This window comes from Haliaeetus leucocephalus, unplaced genomic scaffold, assembly GCF_000737465.1.
Source record: "Haliaeetus leucocephalus isolate CR32 unplaced genomic scaffold, Haliaeetus_leucocephalus-4.0 Scaffold284, whole genome shotgun sequence".
In the NCBI taxonomy this organism is placed as follows: Eukaryota; Metazoa; Chordata; class Aves; order Accipitriformes; family Accipitridae; genus Haliaeetus; species Haliaeetus leucocephalus.
This window is the reverse complement of record NW_010972720.1, coordinates 11,018,014-11,036,753: the sequence shown is the minus strand read 5'-3', so window position 1 is coordinate 11,036,753 and position 18,740 is coordinate 11,018,014. Positions and strand designations below refer to the sequence as shown.

The window sequence follows — 18,740 nt, the reverse complement described above, 5'->3', positions numbered from 1 at the left end:
GGGGGGGGCAAGATATTCTTCAGAGTAATCTTTTACCTTTAAAGGCTTATCTCAGTCTAAATAACGCAGATTTGTTTACTGTCAAAGTGTCTTACCAACTTTACCCTTCATTCTTGCCTTAAGGCGGAAGACCAAAACATACAAAAGGTTAGGCAGATACTTGTTGAGTTTCCCAGCTTTGTACAATAATGATTTCTTTTTATTCACATGTTTTTATTCACAATTTATGACAAAATCACACACAGTTTAGAATGGCATTTCTGTTTGTTAAAAAAAACCCAAAAGAAGTAAAACACTGAATTAGCAAAGATTCTTCTAAGATACTGAAAGAAGACTGATAAAAGCTTGCTAAGCTAGAGGTCTAGCACACGTAAGTCAGCACATATAGCATATGTAAGGTCTACCGTTTAGGAGTAGCCATGTAAAAAAAAAAAAAATTGCACTAATAAAACCACTATGTCCATCAAAAAAGCAGATTTCCCACCAAAAATTAAATGAATCAAAAGGGTTATCTCATGAGGACAATGAAAATAAAAAAATATATCTATTTCTCAAAACATTATGATCCTGAGACATTCAAGTGATTTGTAAAATAATTTCTAAAATGTGTTTCTTAAACATAAACTAGATACCTGAGGATACAAAAGAGGCTGAATAAAAAAGCAACCAAACAAAAAAGGATGAAATCCTTTAGCTAGGAAAAGCTGAACTGCAAAGGAAAGTGATGTACAATGCAATTGTTCACCACACGCTGACTGATGCCCTGTTAGTCCCCGAGTGGCGATCCCCCTGCCCTCACTCCCCCCAGTTCCTCTACTAGATGGGACGTCCCATGGTATGGAATACCCCATTGGCCACTTTGGGTCAGCTGCCCTGGCTGTGTCCCCTCCCAACTTCTTGTGCCCCTCCAGCCTTCTCGCTGGCTGGGCATGAGAAGCTGAAAAATCCTTGACTTTAGTCTAAACACTACTGAGCAACAACTGAAAACATCAGTGTTATCAACATTCCTCTCATACCTAACTCAAAACATAGCACTGTACCAGCTACTAGGAAGACAGTTTATCCCAGCTGAAACCAGGACACAGGGAACTATGGATTCTAATTCCATAGAGATTCCCTGCCCACTGAAACTTACTTAAAATAGTTTCTTACCTGTACAGGAAAGCAAAATAAGATTACAAGCAAGAAGAAGAGATATTTGAAGTCTGATATTGTTAAGAGCTTTAAGAAACTAATGAACTTTTAGAGGCCAAAACAAACAAACAAACAAAAAAAGGCTTCTTGTTTACTCTCAAGATAATTTCTCAGTTACATTTCTGGTTTGAAAATTTCAGTCTTTAGAGATTTATCAGTTTTACTTTATTTTAATCATAGAGATCTACCCAAAGTGTCTGTGAGAGAGTGCATTTTCCAGATCACAGCAGAAGACATTAATTAAGCCTTCTGCTTAAACCTCCAGGTGGGCTGACAAACTACTAGGCCTTTGGCTTCTTTTTAAAGAAAGGGAAGCAAATGAAGTGGAATAGCTTGATTAGCAGAAGTGAGAAATTTGTCATACCTACAACATGATCCAATTAGAACAGACCTTTACAATGACACTTGCGGTGCTGAGGACCTAACATTAATACTATTTGTGTTTTTTGAGGTTATACTTCAGCATGTTTCAGCTTAGTTTTGCAGAAAAGGAATCTGGTTTTCATGCTGCAAGACCATGTTATAATGTGTACCAAAGGATAGTATTTGGAGAGGATCAGGAGAGGCACTTCAAAAGCACACTCTAGATGGAAACTGAAATGCTAAATGTGATGATATGGATCAGAGGAGATTCTGTTTTAAAGAGCTAGCATCACATTTGAAAAGGACTGCAAAATGAAGATGAAATTCTGAGAGACTATGCCCAGCTACTGGGAAGTGAGTCATTCACCTGCAATTTATCTTCAAGAACAAATGCTAAATTGGTCTATTAAAAAGAAATATATGAAAAAGTCATGCAAATGTTTGGTTTAATTTTAAAATTATTATTAAATTACTGTAGCAAAACTATTAAAAATCACAAATCTGCAGATCATCAAAATAATGGTAAAAGTGCCTATTGACCTTCATACAATTAAAGGAAACATTCATATGCTTAATATTTTTAGCTATTTGATGGAAGAGTAGTTTGCTTTAAGGGATAAGTGATGCAACAGCAAACTTCCTGTACATGAAGTGGAATTTGACCCAAGTGTACAATTAAATGTATCTCATCATTTCACACAGAAATCCACATAGAAGAAATTGGTAATCTCAGACGGTCTGAAGCAAGTGTCTCTAAGCACCTCATAAAGGATAATTTCATTACTGTTTTAGGACAACTGAAGGGCTTTGGACTCTTTTGCCTGGGCAGGAGGGTCTTTTCAGTCTAACGCTGAAGCATGTGTTAGATTCTAGCTTGGACTCATCCACAGTTAAGGCTTGGTTTATGTTTATTTACTCTACTTGCTGTGTTTCAAGTTTGAACTTGGTTTATTCAATGGAAGGGAATTTAGCAGCAAGGCTATATGATGTTGGATGCATCTGCAACTCCTTTTCAATTATGTGGCACACCTTGCGATCCTGGCCCAACTGCCATGCATACCAGATATCTGCAAGTCTGTATGTCCTTACATGATTCCTATGTAGAAACTGAGCTACATGGGAGATAAGAAGGTGGTTGGTACCCACCTGGTTTTCATTGCACTAAGAGACAGGAACATATGCAAAATAGACAGTCACTGAAGTGAAAACTGGGTGGAGATATTAAGTAATATGGATGTACACAGACCATATTCTGAGTGCTAAACTCAAGGTCAACAACAGATTTATGCCTGTTACTGTTCCAGAAATACACACATGCAAAATGTTCTTTGTAGAATGCCTCATTAGATACTGATTTATACTATTTGAATTCACACATAAAGCATCTGTGCCATGCTCACCAGGTGCCTTTTCCAATATTTTGATTGGCAGTTACACCAAATTGCTGAAATCCACAGATAAAACCCCAGACCAATAAACAACTGCAAACTATAGAAAGGTACAGAACAAATAGCCAGAAATACACAAATCCTAACACCAACTCTATTTGTAGTTAAGAACATTTTTCTTAATGCTCTTCTGACTCTGTGAAGAGAAATTGATAAATGCCTTAAAATGCTAAGACCAAAGTATGAAGTTAAGAAAAAATGTAGTCTTCAACTGGGAGAATATAAACATGGCCTCTTGCAAACTCTACTGACAATATTTCAGATATGCATATCAATTTTCTGTGTTTTGTGTGTGAAAACTTCTGAAGCATTTCAAGCTATTATTTTTCAACTAATGGGAGAAAAACTTTGAGGAAATAAAAAGGAACAGTAAGTGCCACACCTAAGTATAAACACTATTTCCACACCCCCCACACCCCAACATACTTGTCTTTTCCATATACTTACCTGATTTTTTCCCTAGTAGTCAATCACCACCATTTAATATAAGATAAAGAAGCACCACTTCATTCTTGCATCACCTGCTTTCAGGTAATCCCAGCACCTTATCTCTGCAGTATAGGAGTTGTACCAATTCATATGCTAACATATAATTTTCCTCACTTTTGTAAGAACAAAATTATATTGCCCTTATTCATGCTAAACAATCTGCAAATCTACTCCAAAAATTTAATATACTATTCAATATAAACCACAGTGTTTCAAAAATCTACTGCATGCTAGTGGAGTATATCTTGTAAGAGAAGTAGCACCTGCATCTTGACACGCTGTAGTACCACAGATCTAAATAGTCATAATGATATTTTTACTAAAATATTTTTAAACACAGATTTTCTGCTTGTAGAATGTACAATAATTGCTCCTGTAAAAAGCTGATCCACTTTCTGCATTTTCTGTGCTGGCGTTTTGGCTCAGCTTGTCAGGAGAGTTAATTGACATTCCAAAATGCCTACACTTTATTAAAATAACAACACAAGTATGAAGCATTTTCCCTCTGGGATTTTGCAGTTACTTAGTTTACTCAGAAAGAGAGACCACAGATTTATAGGAAAATTCTGATCTGGGGGATACCAATGAAGAAACTCAGAGACAACAATAAACTTTGCCCAAATCTTGTATTTATACATTGGTCTAGCAAAAGAAAAAAAAATTATCTTTCTAGTCATTCTATACTCTTAGTGTAAACTCCAATTTTCCTTTCTACTGATTGTGGCATCTTTCATGTAAATCACCACTGGAGTACCAAGTTTAGTATCAACACAGATTTCACTTTCACTAATAAGAATTGCATACAATAACTTTGTATTTTTTAAAATTATTTAGGCTCCAAACCAAAAGAAAATTCACCACCACCAACCTACACCCATGTTATGGCAACTACCACTTATACTTGCAAAGACTTTAGCAAAAGTATATACTTTAGTAGCTGTTGGAGAATTGTGCATGACAGATTGGCACCCTAAATTAACAAACTTTGTGAACTATAGTTACTTTCTTTGCAGAACAACTGATTTGAATTCAGCTAAAGATACAAATGAGCCTCTGGCTGAAGCCCAAGAACCAACTTCACTGTAAATCCCCAGCTGTTGTTGTAAAATCATAATGCTGAAACCATAATTACCAGTTCCAGTACAGGATGCTAACTTGTTCAGCTGCTTCCTTTAAAAGACTTCTGCTTTCCTTGCGAGTTTTCTTTATCCCAATCCCACCCATGAATTCCAACTTCTAGAGTCTGAAGTTCTGGCCAGTGTTTATTTCTAACTGAATTAAAAAAAAAAAAAAAAAAAAAAATCTTACCCTTAATTTGCATCTATGAGACACAAATAATACATCGCCCAGCAATGCACTAGTTTACTGTTTTAAGGTTTTCTTTTTTTAATTTGAGATCTTATATAGCTTGGAGATTTATCCTTGAAAAACTTACACACTTAGTTACCACCTTAAAATTTTTCTTGAAGTTTAATTCTAAGCTTTTTTAAAAAAAAAATCTCATAGCAAATCAGCAGTCTGATCAACACTGAGCCTTTAAAGTCTAACCTAATAGAAACAGTTCACATTTCTACAGGCTAGAGTGCATATTGCTGCTATAGCTGAGTTTTAAAATGCAACATAGACAACACTATGCTCACATTTCTAGAGCAGAAGTAGACCCAAGGTTAATACCAAAAGGATTGCATAGAATGCTGTTTACCCAAGATGTTAAGTAAGTGGCATTGCATAGCTATAACAAAGAAGAGATACAACAACAACAACAGAAAAAAAGATAAATCAACTTGGTCACCACTTAAAAAATTTAGGAACTATTTTTTTCAAGAAGACAAGAGACACCGTGTCTTTGATTCAAATTTACATCATGCATTTATTTGACAAGAGGAGGTAACCCATAAAGATATTAACTAGAATTTAGTTGGATAGATCCTTACATAGAGGAAGTTCTGGAAACTTTCAAGCAGACCATAAAGCTTTTTTGAAAGAGCTTTTGATAATATCTTATGATGTAACAAATGGCTACGATTGAACTTTTTTGGTCACCTGCAAATCTGCAGAGTATGTTGATATAAAAAACCTAGAGATTTGAAAAATAAACTTTTACTGTCTTCTGTCAGTTTCTCATTTCCTTAGCTTCACATAGAGGGAGAATATTCTTAATGGGAAAATAATGTTTCACATTTCATAGAAATGTTCCACGGAAAATTGGAACATGGAATATTTTAATGTTTATCTACAAACCCCACAGGAAATTACACTTGAGAAAGGACAGCATAATTAGATCCAAAGTTAGAAACAGGAAGAAAGTATAGAATACATTAATTTGGTTGAACTCTGATCTATTTTTTTATTTTTGCTGTAGAATGCACGGTTTTTCAGGTTACTTGTTAAAGATGAGAAGTTACAATTTTCAGGTAATTTTTTTATTTGAAATTTTAATATCTTTTAATAAAATGAGTTCAAAGGAAGTCACTGATCATACACTTAGCTTTGTGCAACTATTTCATGAGGATGCTCTTCAAGTCAGCAAGGCTTTCAACTAATGTTAGTATTATTTATCACTCTTGGATGCAGGCCAGTGTCAAAACATGGTCCTTGTTATGGAATAATCAATGCTTCCATTTTATGTTTTCAAATAATAAATTTGAAACTGCTTTGGAGTAACAATGTTAGCAAAGATTCAAGAGCATAATCCATAAGACAATGAAATGTGGTCCTTACTTATTTTGCATCTAAAGAGAATTATTACTCCACCTGTTTTTAAAGAGGGATTGAATTAACCACATAGTGAAGATCTATAAGCAAAAAATACAACTGATGTGTTTCTTGCACTGCCTAAAAAAGGAAAAAGTAAAAGGATAGTTTTTATTCTAAAATATATTACTTGTTGTGCCTACAAACATTTTAGTAATTTGTACTACTTTATTAAAATGCTTGTAGCACTTCTTGTATCTACCTTCTCTACCTTATTTTAACTTGATAATTCGTCATTACAGGTAATGTTGCAGCCACATTGTTTCCTAAAACTGATGGAAGTTCAGCAGGTTTCCCAAGAAATTGATCTCACAGCACAAAAAAAAAGAAATTTTAAAGTCATTGAGGGAGGGATTTCAAAACTATACAAAAGGAGATTGAAGTTTAAGTCACAGTACTAGATGGATGGGAAATTCCTTCAGGGAACAGTAAAAAAATAAACAAAAAATACCCTCTAAAAGCACTTGCAAAGCAGAAAATTTCATTGCTGGTGACAAGTTGTTTCTTATAGCATGATATATTTCTTATGACAACAAAGGCTGTATAGTACAAACTCAAAAAGCATGCTTGCTATCTGGAATAAAAGGCTCCAATTCTTAACACTGACCAGTAATTTTAAAGTGTTGTGCATCAATATGCAAGTTATATATGTGTGTTCATATGCAAAAAAAAAAAGAAAAACAAATGTTGTTGATTATGCAGCAGTAAAATCCAATTTCGTTCTTACTGAATAGCAAGAAAATAAAAAGCTCACTTCAAACAGGAAATGGACAGTATTATAAATGCAATCCTTATGATATTTGCTTGTGGTAATCAGCTATCAGAAGCTGCGAAGGAACAAGCTATTTGTCCCTTTAAGAAAGCAATGGTCTCCTAATCAGGGACTGTCAAAACAGATGTGATGATTACGTTATATCTTATCCTTTGAATTTCACTCCAGATAGTCAAGGTAAGATTCATTCTTATTTTTTTTCATTTTAAACTTTGGAATATTCATTAATTTTCTATATTATCATGTAAGACAGCAAATTGTGTGCCGTGTCCCAAAAACCATGGCATTTCTCAACAGTTAGAATGAAATTTTCTTTCCTCGCTTAGAATTTTTTTCTTCCTGATAGAATACAGAAATGCTGAGAACAATAATAGGGAGGAAAAAAACCCCCACAATCCTCAGTCTAATACAATACAGGTCTGATAAATTGCATAAATATAAGAATTATTTTTTCTAAACTGTCTCATCAAATTCTGGAAGAAAGCTTCTATAACTTTACTGATGATGTCATTAAAAGAAAATTGCTTCAGAACTTCTAGTTGACCTCTCATATCTCCTTTAGAGTAGCAAATAGATTTTGGGTTTGTATTTTATTGGTATTTATTTTTGCAAATTATGAATGGTTTGTCTACTTTAAAAAAACATTTGTAATTAAATTATATAAAGTGGGAAATACAAGACATACAAGACACAAAGTATACTGAAAGAAAAGCTGACCAAGTAAAAGAGGACTGTAATAATTCTGTTTCATTTCAAGATAAGAAATATTTTTTTCTATATTTAATGGGTAAAACTAATTTTGTAAGTCAACTTACACTTCTGGAAATTACACATTCAAACTTTAGGACACAAATTTCTGTTTCAGAATTAATTCCTTGAGAATCTTTCTTATATTCATTTTCAAAGTGTTATCTGAACTTCTGATTTGATCATTACCCCGATACTTTTGAGATTTGTCTGATATGAAACAGGAAAAGAAAAAAGTGCATTATTATTAATGAGCTGAAAATAATTAAAGCTCTGAACACTTAAAACTGATTCTTTCTTTTTTTTTTTTTTTTTTGTTCTCTTTTGCTTCTAGAAATTACTTGTTTGTACATTCCTCCTCCTAGTTTTGCATTATATGCAAACTTGCTGAGAGTACACTGTGCAGGTCCAGGTCATTAATGAAGAAATTAAACAATATTGGCCTCAGTGCTGACCCCATGAGTAGAACACCAGTGACTAGCTTCCAGCTGAGATTCATGCCACTGGTCACAACCCTGTAAGGCCAGCAGTTTAGCTGGTTTTCAGCCCACCTCACTGTCCTTTTAGAGTGTACATCATCAGTTTGTCCAACAGTATGTGATGGGAGACTAGGTTAAAAGCCTTGCTAAAGGCAAGATTAACAATATCAGCTGTCCTCATGCACCAAGCTAGATACTTTGTTGTAGAAGGCTGTCCGGTTGGTCAGGCATGATCTCTCTTTCAGAAATCCATGCTGCTCACATGCAGCAGGTTGAGAAAACTCAATCCCAACAGCATTAGATGTATAATTTTATTACACGAATATTCTCTGCTGTGAATACACTGAGTCTTTGGATATGAAGTAGATCTCCTCCTAACTTAACAAACACACTGTTTACAATGTTTTTGGGGAAAATTTGTCTTTGCCTATCAAAGTCCTACAAGTAAGGGCATTGCACAGCCTAACTTGTAAGAAATACATTTCAAATTATCTCAGCAGCCCTCAAGACAGAGCTATACAGACTATCAGTATTTTGGAAAGATAAAAGTATTTTATGTACTTTGTGCTTAATGGCTTACATGGATATTTCCTTCACCCTCAATGCCTCCCATTTTTCCACCCCAGTTTTTTTCTGTGCATCCACAGTTCTAAGTTTTCTACAGAGGAGCAAAAATTAAGGTCTACCATAAGTTTATAAAATGGGATGCAAAAGATAAATGTTGTTCTCCATAAAGAAACATAAGTTCCTGCATGAAGAGATAAAGGAGGACATAGATTTTTCTTCTTTTCAAGTCTCCTGGTCATCCGCCTTTACATTCCTGCTTTGGATCAGCTTTTCTAGGGAAATATTAATAACAATTTTTCTTCATTTTAAATATACAGGATTTCTTTAAGTAATTGCTTAGCCTCTGTAAATTGCAACTAAATTATTTTAAAGTTGTTCAGGGACAAGAATGTGATTCCTCAGCTTAAGATGCCCATACAGTTAAAACAGCTCAAACCAAATTCACTTTGAATGAGTATTAGAATCAGACACAAGACATGATGAACATCAAACTGAAATATCACAAGGTTTTATTGAAATTTGCCCCAGTGGAACACAGATTTATTACATGAAGGAAGTACTTGGAAAACTGAAAATGCAATTGCTACTGAAAACAACAACAAACCCCAGAAAAACAGTTGCTACTTCATTAAGTTTCCCACATCCTTCTGAAGAAGTGTTCCCAAATCAAATTCAGTTCCTCAGGCTGGTATAAAATTGGGTGGATATAGGCCACTCATGACTTTATTCATGAGCTGTAATCAACCAAAGCAAAAGGCTTGGGTAATATTAACTCAGAATTTTCAGTATAAAAAGCAGAGATCCTCTTTGACTGAACAAAAAGTCACAGTAATAATAAGAGGAGTACAGGTTGACATGAAAAAATGATGTGTTCAAAAGATAGAGTTGTTCAATTGGATGACCCCCAGACAGGTTTCAGTGAAGTATAGCAAATCAAGGACAAAATCATGAATCATGAAAGTTCTTATCAGCTGTCAGTGAAGAGCGAGCACAGCCAACTCAATTTCAGAGTGGCAGTCCCTTCAGAGACCACCAACAAATATAAGAGTGACTTGTCCCTTGGCAAAGCTTGCGATTAAGAAAACCTTATATCTTGTTCATAGCCAATAAAGTGACACTGGGTTTTCAGTACATTGGAACTACATCATGTTGAAAGCTAAAATGACTTAAGGAGTCCTTTATGCCATAATAATGACTTTATTCTCAGTGACAGGTGAGTGATCCCAAGGGCAAGGCTGAAGAGTAGGTACCAGAAAAATGAACTGGGGAGCATTTCAGATTTTATCTGAGAGGACTGTGACATGTAGCTGCAGAAAGAAGCATTGCACTTCACACTAGACCAATAAAGATGGCAGATTATTAGGTGCCTTTGTGATTTTTTTGATAGTACAAAAATGGTGAGCAATGACATCTCCTAATTGGAGTTTCTGTGATACCTCTGTACCTCAGTAGCGGTAGGACTGCAGGACTCAAACTAGTTTTACTGCATGGCAATGGGGTATCTTACAGAGCAGAAAAGAGAGTGGATATAGCAAACAACTTGGCCTTGAATTTTTAGAAGAATATGTTTCAGGGGAGGGTGGTGGAACATGTTCCTCCTTCCCAACTCCAAAATCAGTAAATACAACATACTTGCAGAACCTTACAAGAGATTATGAATGTCTTCCTAGAAGGGAAGACTTTGGAAACTACAGCCCAGTCAGTCTCACTTCAGTTCCTAGGAAGATTATGAAAGAGATCCCCCTGAAAATCACTGCAAAGTAGATGAAGGAAAAGCAGGCAACTGGGAAAAACGAGCATGGGTTTAGTAAAGGCAAACAGCACCTGACTTGGTCTTGTAAAATGAGAAGACTGGCTCAATGGACAAGAGCAGCAGATGTCCTTCCTCAACTTCAGAGAGGCTTTTGATGTGATCTCCTATGCTGCTTCTTTATAACCTTACTGGAGAGAGAAGCTCAACAAGGGCATTCTCTCAGAAAAAGTATTTGGGCTTCTCACAAAGGCATCTAAGACCCAAACACAACGCCAAATATCTGCAATGTTCTGGCTGGAATTGACAAAGGTTAATTCTCTGTTGATGATTATACACACTTAGAGAGACAGTGAAGAAAGAAATATACTCTAGAATTGCTTTTTCCAAGACTGATTCATGTTTGGAAATAAAACAAAGTAAAATAAAGCTCTCTAAATATTTATAAGGATACTCAGTCTCCAGAGTGAGTCTGGAGAGATCAAATACCTGAAAGAAGTTCTGCTTTGAAACCTACCTACAATTTCTTAGTTGTCATACAATCACACCTTTAAAAATATAAGATATACAGAGAGTTTTCAGAGTTTCCTATGTTCAGTTAGAAGTTTATATGTATTCAGTGTTTCTTGTTTTCTAGACCTTTTTCTAATGACTTTTAACTAAATCATTAAATTCTGTATTCTCTAAGGATATCTCTGGAAAACACATTCTCTCTAAGCTCAGAAAATACATTTTTAATCTTGTTAATTGTACAGAAAAAAACAAAGCAATCCCACCCTAGTTTAAGGGACAATGAGTTACTTATTTTATCTACAATGGAAACAATTTCACAAAGAGAAAACTTGATTTTCTTCAACCTTTAAGTACTGTATGTGCAAATGAAAAAGATCAATAAAGTCAAAAATACATTCTCAAGAAAACTCCATGAAATGCTTTTATTGTTATATAACAAACTAATAAAACTGTACCTTGATTGTTTCCCTTCACAAATGCAGTAATATGGATGCAGTAGTAGGATGATAAAGAAATTTAACTCAGAAGAACTAATTGTAATAATTCAGGTTATTGCATTATGTGTTATTTGATTTCACACATCTCATTAATGACACACTACAAAGAAAGTAGTTTGCACTGTTTCTTTGCATCTTATCAATGTAAATTATATAAACATGGAAAACATGACATTATCTAGATTAAACTTACTGGTTTCAGGTTAGTAATTTTATAAAAAGTATACAACTAGACCAGCCATAGTGAAATTAATATCTCAGTAGAATTCAACTCATTGAGTATGTATACCTTGTTTTAGGGATATAAAGATATCAATTCAGGATCAAATAACCCTTCATCTTCTCAGGTTCTGATGTATCAGTTCAAGTTCTGATATGCAGTTAAGCCACTGATGAAAACACAGAAGTATCTTTTTCATGTAAAGATGAGATTTTGGGTAGGAACCCACAGTTCTGTGGACACCACTAACTGAATAGAGTAGAAAGAGCAAAGCAAGAGGAGCAAGGTTAGGGAAACAGCACCCTCTGAGCAGCCTTCTCATTTATACAACTTCTATGGACAAAACGGGAATGAATATTCATTTTACCCAAGACCTGGATTTTTAATTACTACTTTTTAATAGAAAATTGTATACTAGCAGGAGAAAATATCACTGGAAGTTTTGTTTTGTTTTTAAGAATTCATGCATACTTGGTCTCCAACTGACTTAATGCAAAGTATTTTAGCATTTTCTTTTAATATTCAGGGTTTTAATAACGCAATCACAAGATAAATAGCAATTTTTCAACCTATATACAAAGTTCAGTACATCCCTTCTGATAAAGGCAGTTTAAGGTCTGCATTTAACCCTGCATAAATGATCTAATTTGGGGATCCAGGTATGCTGCAGGCAAAAGTGGTGATTTCAGCATCTGTAAGCATATGTGAACTTTACACTAGCAAACCTAGCCACTCTTCACATTTAAATTCCAGCAGCAGAGAGCTCAGTTCAGCCTAGCTACTCAACAGACTGCTCGGGACTCTTATCAGAAGCAGTTCACTATCAGAATCAGAGGTGAACCCTGCATTATCAATAAGCACATTTTATCAGCTCCAGATCTAGCTAACTAAGACATAGCTCCAGCATATGTGCAAGAATTCCACTCATGCCTCTTAGCCATAATATAGCACACCTGCTGCTGTACCCTGCTGCTAATAGCATTGGTCTTCCCACCTAACTCTGCTTTGTGTGGAGTAATGGGAAAGCAGTGATGCCCTGACCTGCAGGGCTGACCACCCTACATGGAGGTCCCCTAGGGGCCATTCTACAAACCATGTCGCCAGTGCAGAGGAAATACACCTGTTCCACAAGGTTATTATTGAATATGTTACAAGTCACCTCAAGAGTTAATCGAACGATGTCACTTTAATGTCTGTGTTCTTTTAGAGGGGAATAAGTAAATTTGCTTAAAGAGCAAACTATCTTTTTAGAAAATAAATAAGCAACATATGCATGTAAAAAACTGCAAAGACATCAGCTTCAAATGAGTTTTTCATTCCACAGTACATTTTAACTCCCGTATACATCAAAATTAAATCATTACTGCTTCCATGGAAAAGGCTGAGAAAAGCTTTCCCCTCTCTATCATCCAAAGTAAACACTAATGGCTGGTGAGCAGGATAGCTCTTCAGAATCCACTGTCTGTATTGACTAGGTCTCTACTGACTATAATGAGAGCTCAGAAAATCTGGCTTACTCTTGGATTTCTACAGCACTGAGGTCAATTCTGTAAGTGACAAAACAGCGAATGTCACTTGCAGATGCCACACACCTGGGGAAACACCATGCAGAGACATCACCGATCCCTACCGTAAAGATTAATATAGCTCCAGAGGGTTTTTTCATCATTCCCTCATGACTTTCACATTTGCATACACCACAACTTACTGAAACTTTAGACAACAACTACTGAGCAAGTTGGCAAAAGACTGGAATGTGAACCTAGTTCACAAGCGCTGCAAGATGAGAACCAAGTCTATATACATACCGCTTTTTTATCTATGTAACAAGTGTTTTAATGTTAATAGATATAAGTAGACCTGCAACACCAGAAATATTTTAGTTGAAATACTTTGTCCAATTAATTATCAACTCTATCTCTTTTCTTCTGCTGGTTTGAGGGCACTTATGGACAGGCCTATCTGTTTATCATGAGCCTCACAGGACTAATGTGACCTTGTGTTAGGCTACTGGTAGACTTTGCATCCTGTTCCTTTACAGTAGTCAGATTTGTGTGCATTTTTTTCTGAAATTTGTTAGCGGCTCTGAGTGAAATTACGACCCGACTTTCGTCTCTCATTACTCTAACTTGAAAAAAAAGTTTCCATGTTTACTTTAATAGAACCAATGTTCTGCAATATGAAGCCCCATACAATAAAAATATCCCAAATCATAAAGGAACTGGGAAAAATGCACAGACCATGACTAATGTTCTGCAACTTCTAAGAAGAAATATGCTCCCTGAAAGGTTATACAGCCTGGAAATTTTACACCAATTTCATAAAGTTTACATATTGGAATATTCATACTAAAGTGGTTCATGCTTTAGGCATGATTTTAAATAGATTTGTTGTACTAGATATTAAGGTCTAATAGAACCCTTAAAATATTTAGATATAGATAAAAGACAAAGCGTTCTAGTTAATTTAATGAATGTTAGAGTTTCAAAATTGTAAAGAAAATAGAAGATTACAGAAACTACTTTAGAGGTTCTCACAACTTTCCATGGCAAGGTGATATAGGAAAAAATAAACCTACAGCCAAAATGCCCTTTTGTGGATGCTTTTCCAATTTTAGAAGGCCCTATTGATTTACTCTTGGTAGCAGTGTTTGGTACTTAAATGGTCATTTATGTACTTATGCATTGACTGTTCCATTGTGTGTGTGTGTGTGTGTCCCTCAAAATTCTGATCAATATCAAAGCTATGATATTTGCATTTATTTAGAAATAAGTCATTACCAAATGTTTGATTATAGATTTATCTTAGATATTAATATTTTTTAGCTACTATTATAAAAGAAACATTATGAACAAGATTTTGTAACAAATTGTATGTATGACGAGTTGAAAAGTAAAAGAATATTTGTTCAATGAAGCGATCAAAATTCAACATTGTTGGGGAATATACGGTTACTTAATTATTATAGAATTTTTCATTACCTAGGACAATATTGCTACTCTGTTAAACATGGAAAGATCTTATTTATACCAAAAAAGAGGACAAAGAGACTACCTCACACATTTATTTAACACAAGAGTAAACTAATTAAGAGAAACAGGAAGCCGTTATGATCTCATTTATGAATGTACTTGAGACTTTTTTTTATATACACAGAAGACTTCAACAGAAAGAATTTTCCACAAAGGCATTTAGGGTAAAAACACTTTTCACTCCTGTCAACTTTTGCAGTATGCATATTAAAATGCTTTGCAGATGATTGACTGAAAACCATTGTAACAGTCCTCTCTGACCATAGGTTATCACTTGCATGGTAAAAAGAACTTAAGAGATTTCCAGCATTATTTCTTTTTTAATTAATTGACAACATTAATACAAATAGCATGATTGAATCAAAATGAATGAATTAAAATGAGCTACACTGAATTTCTGACTACATAATATTTTGATTTTCTTTCTTCCTTTGTAACAACCGGCTGCTATATGATAAAACAATTACATTTAAGCAACATTAAAAATGGTTTCCTTTGAAAAATTAAATCCTAGAGACATTATGCAGTTTAGCATAATGAGAAAAAAAAAAAGAAAGAAAGGAAGGAAGAAAAAAAGAAATCACACTAGCTAATACCAGAAAGAACTGAAGCATATACAAAACCTTTCCTTATTTCACTGCATTTTGCACATATCACCAATCTTGTTTTTCTGGAGTTCACATCAAATGAGGAGTCAAATGTTCCATTCCCAGTGCTGAGGTCATTTGAAGTATAAAACATACATGCTTTGAATCTCCTTTCTTTAGGATAAGACATTTCTTTTAAGAGACAAATAAGGTTTCAGAAAAAAAAAGAAATAATTTTTGACATGAAGGAAGCTTTCACTGTTAAGGTATTCTCAAAGCAAACCTCTACTGATTGCTAATTTAGAAGGTGTAAGAATTAAACTTTGTAGTTTGAGACTGAAGAGATTAATTTATATTAGCTGTAAATTAAAAAAAAAAAGATGAAAAACACCTACCTTTCGGGAATGGATTTCTTTCACATATAGTGGAAGTAGAAATTCAGATATTCCTTCAAGTCGTATTCCTTTTTTAGTGACTCTCAAATTCCCCATTCCATCCTACAATCAATAATACATATATATATATTCACTTTAGGAAATAACCTTATCCAGAATAAGCTAAAAAGAACACAGTAGCGGACCTAATACCTAAAAATAATGAGTGCTGTCCCACTGTCCCCAGCTCTCCTGATGATCTTGGACAGGAGGTAGATGGGGGGATTTATAGGCAAAGCTTCACCTAGGATTGAGGTATTTAACTATTCAGCCTGATGGTGAACTGCATACATTATTCCTTGGATGCACCTAGTGCAAGGGTCCAAATGTAGATCATAAGTATTCCTTTACTGTAGAGGTGAAGCTAGATCTTGAATTACAACTGCTAAGTAAAACAATTAGTTAACTATCTCTAAAAATACATATAACATTTGGTAAAGCAATCTATTACTTTTATGTAGTGAAATATTAGAAAAAATGTTATGTCATTGTTATGTCTTGACTCAACTGTTTTTGCTTTTTCCAGCAATTAAAATAGGAAAATATCCTCTAGGAAGAAAGAAAAAGGGATTTTTATTAATAGCCGCTCATCAGTCCTAAAAGCATGTCGATGGTGAAAAGAGGAACTTAAAAAATGCTGAGGGTTATTTTTGTTTGTTTGTTTTAATTTATCTGAATAGAAATAGGAAAGTGTGGATGAAACAAGCAAACAAAATGATTCAATGTTAAATAAAATATAAGCATAGAAAAGTGGCATAATAAGGCTTCAGCTGTATTCTTACAGGAAAAACAATGAAACCTCTCAATACGTAAGAGTCAAGGTCATTTTTGCACACTGATAGAAATTCAAGACTTTTTATCCCTGGATGCTTATTACTATATTCCTGACAGAAGATAATTCTTCACTCTACAGCCAGTGGAATTCAACTTGATCCACTTAAGCGTAAAACTCGCAAATTTAACCTAATTGCTGATTAAATGTTTTGAAGCCATTGCTGACTCTAGTGTAGCAGAACAATGAGAACTTGCATTTCTGCACTCTTGGCTGAATTGTGAAACAAGTAACTTCCACTTGCTGGGCAGTCGTAAACAGCTGGAGAACAGTGTCCCCAACTGCTATAGCTGAAGCTGGAAGAGCACACTGAATTAAACAACACTATACTTATCTACAGATTCTGTAGCTGCTATATAACTATAGCTATTCCCTTTCTAAAACAAACAATGATACCAATACAACAGATATTTGACTGACACAACTGCATCCACATCTGAGGCAAGACTGTGAAAATGTTAATTCTTTAAGACAACAAAAAGAATTACATTTTATACAATGCAATTCAGCTGGTATCATTTCCCAAACACAACAAGGATATAGTGATAGATGGCTTTCCACACTATGACAGATTGGCAAAGAACATACTGTTGGGAATCATGCCTTCAAATGTCAGTTATAGGACTAGAAGCCTAGATTCCTATGACTACAAAACCAGAAACTACCAGAGTCAGAAAAATAAATGTAACTCCTTTCTAAAGTAGAGAAAATGTGGAATAACAAAAGCTACTGCTAAGGCTATCTATAATATAGAATATACTTGTTAAAGTAATATGTCACCAAGAGAAATTTACAGACTCTGTAATAGTCCATATAATGTTTAGTAAAAGTTGTAACTGATTACATAAAGCCAAGAACTGCCTTTTTGCTAGAAAAAGTGCTATTTGTATTCAAACTATGTTTCGTGGTTTAACCGCAGCTGGCAACTAAGCACCACGCAGCCACTCGGTCACTCCCTCACAGTGGGATGGGAGAGAGAATCAGAAGGGTAAAAATGAGAAAACTCGGGGGCTGAGATAAAGACAGTTTGATAGGGAAAGCAAAAGCCACACACGCAAGCAAAGCAAACCAAGGAATTCATTCACCGCTTCCCATCAGCAGGCAGGTGTTCAGCCATCTCCAGGAAAGCAGGGCTCCAGCATGAGTAACGGTGACTTGGGAAGGCAAATGCCATCACTCTGAACGTCCCCCCTTCCTCCTCCTTCCCCCAGCTTTATATGCTGAGCATGACGTCATATGGTCTGGGATATCCCTTTGGTCAGTTGGGGTCAGCTGTCCCAGCTGTGTCCCCTCCCAACTTCTTGTGCCCCCCTGCAGCCTTGTCACTGGTGGGGTGGTGGGAGAAGCAGAAAAGGCCTTGGCTCTGTGTAAGCACTGCTCGGCAATTACAAAAACATCCCTGTGTTATCAACACTGTTTTCAGCACAAATCCAAAACAGAGCCCCATACTAGCTACTATGAAGAAAATTAACTGTATCCCAGCCAAAACCAGCATGCTGTGAGAGCTGAATTATCAAATAATGTTCTTAAAGAGGTGATGTTTTATTTTAAAATATTTTTTAAATCAAGATGAGATGTCTATACAAATATTTTTGCATATAAAACCTCAGGCATTTGTAGGCTTTCTAACAGAGTGCAGTATGAGACAGTAGTGCCTATTTTTGAAAAGGAAGTAAGATGAAGAAATTAGACTGTGCTTTTGAATGTGCAATCTGCATTAATACCCATTAACTCTGAATTTCAGCAATCTTATTTTTCTATATAAGCTGTAGTAATAGCATATAAAATCATAATAGGAAAAAATAACCTGAGCAAAGACAACAACCATGCTATATTTTTGGCAGTGAATAAATACTCAACAAGAATTGGGTACCGATTTATTGATTTGGATACAAACAAATTTTCTAACTGAAAAGGCAAATTCAATATGTTAATTTACCTGCTTCTGTGTAATGTTTGTCACTGACAGGCACAAAATAATATTCACAATAAAACTGAAAAACAAAACAAAACAAAAAACACCATGGTGAAAAAACATGAAGTCAAACTTCCAGAAAACTGG

At 35.0% G+C, this 18,740-nt stretch overlaps 1 protein-coding gene across 1 annotated transcript in view; it reads right to left on the bottom strand.

Moving 5' to 3' along the window:
• Positions 1-18,740, bottom strand: part of SGCZ (sarcoglycan, zeta) — a 228,687-nt gene that overhangs the window by 108,976 nt on the left and 100,971 nt on the right. Inside the window, exon 2 of the mRNA XM_010570056.1 lies at positions 15,808-15,909. Coding sequence (XP_010568358.1) covers positions 15,808-15,909 — 102 coding nt within the window. The remainder of the gene's footprint in view (positions 1-15,807; positions 15,910-18,740) is intronic.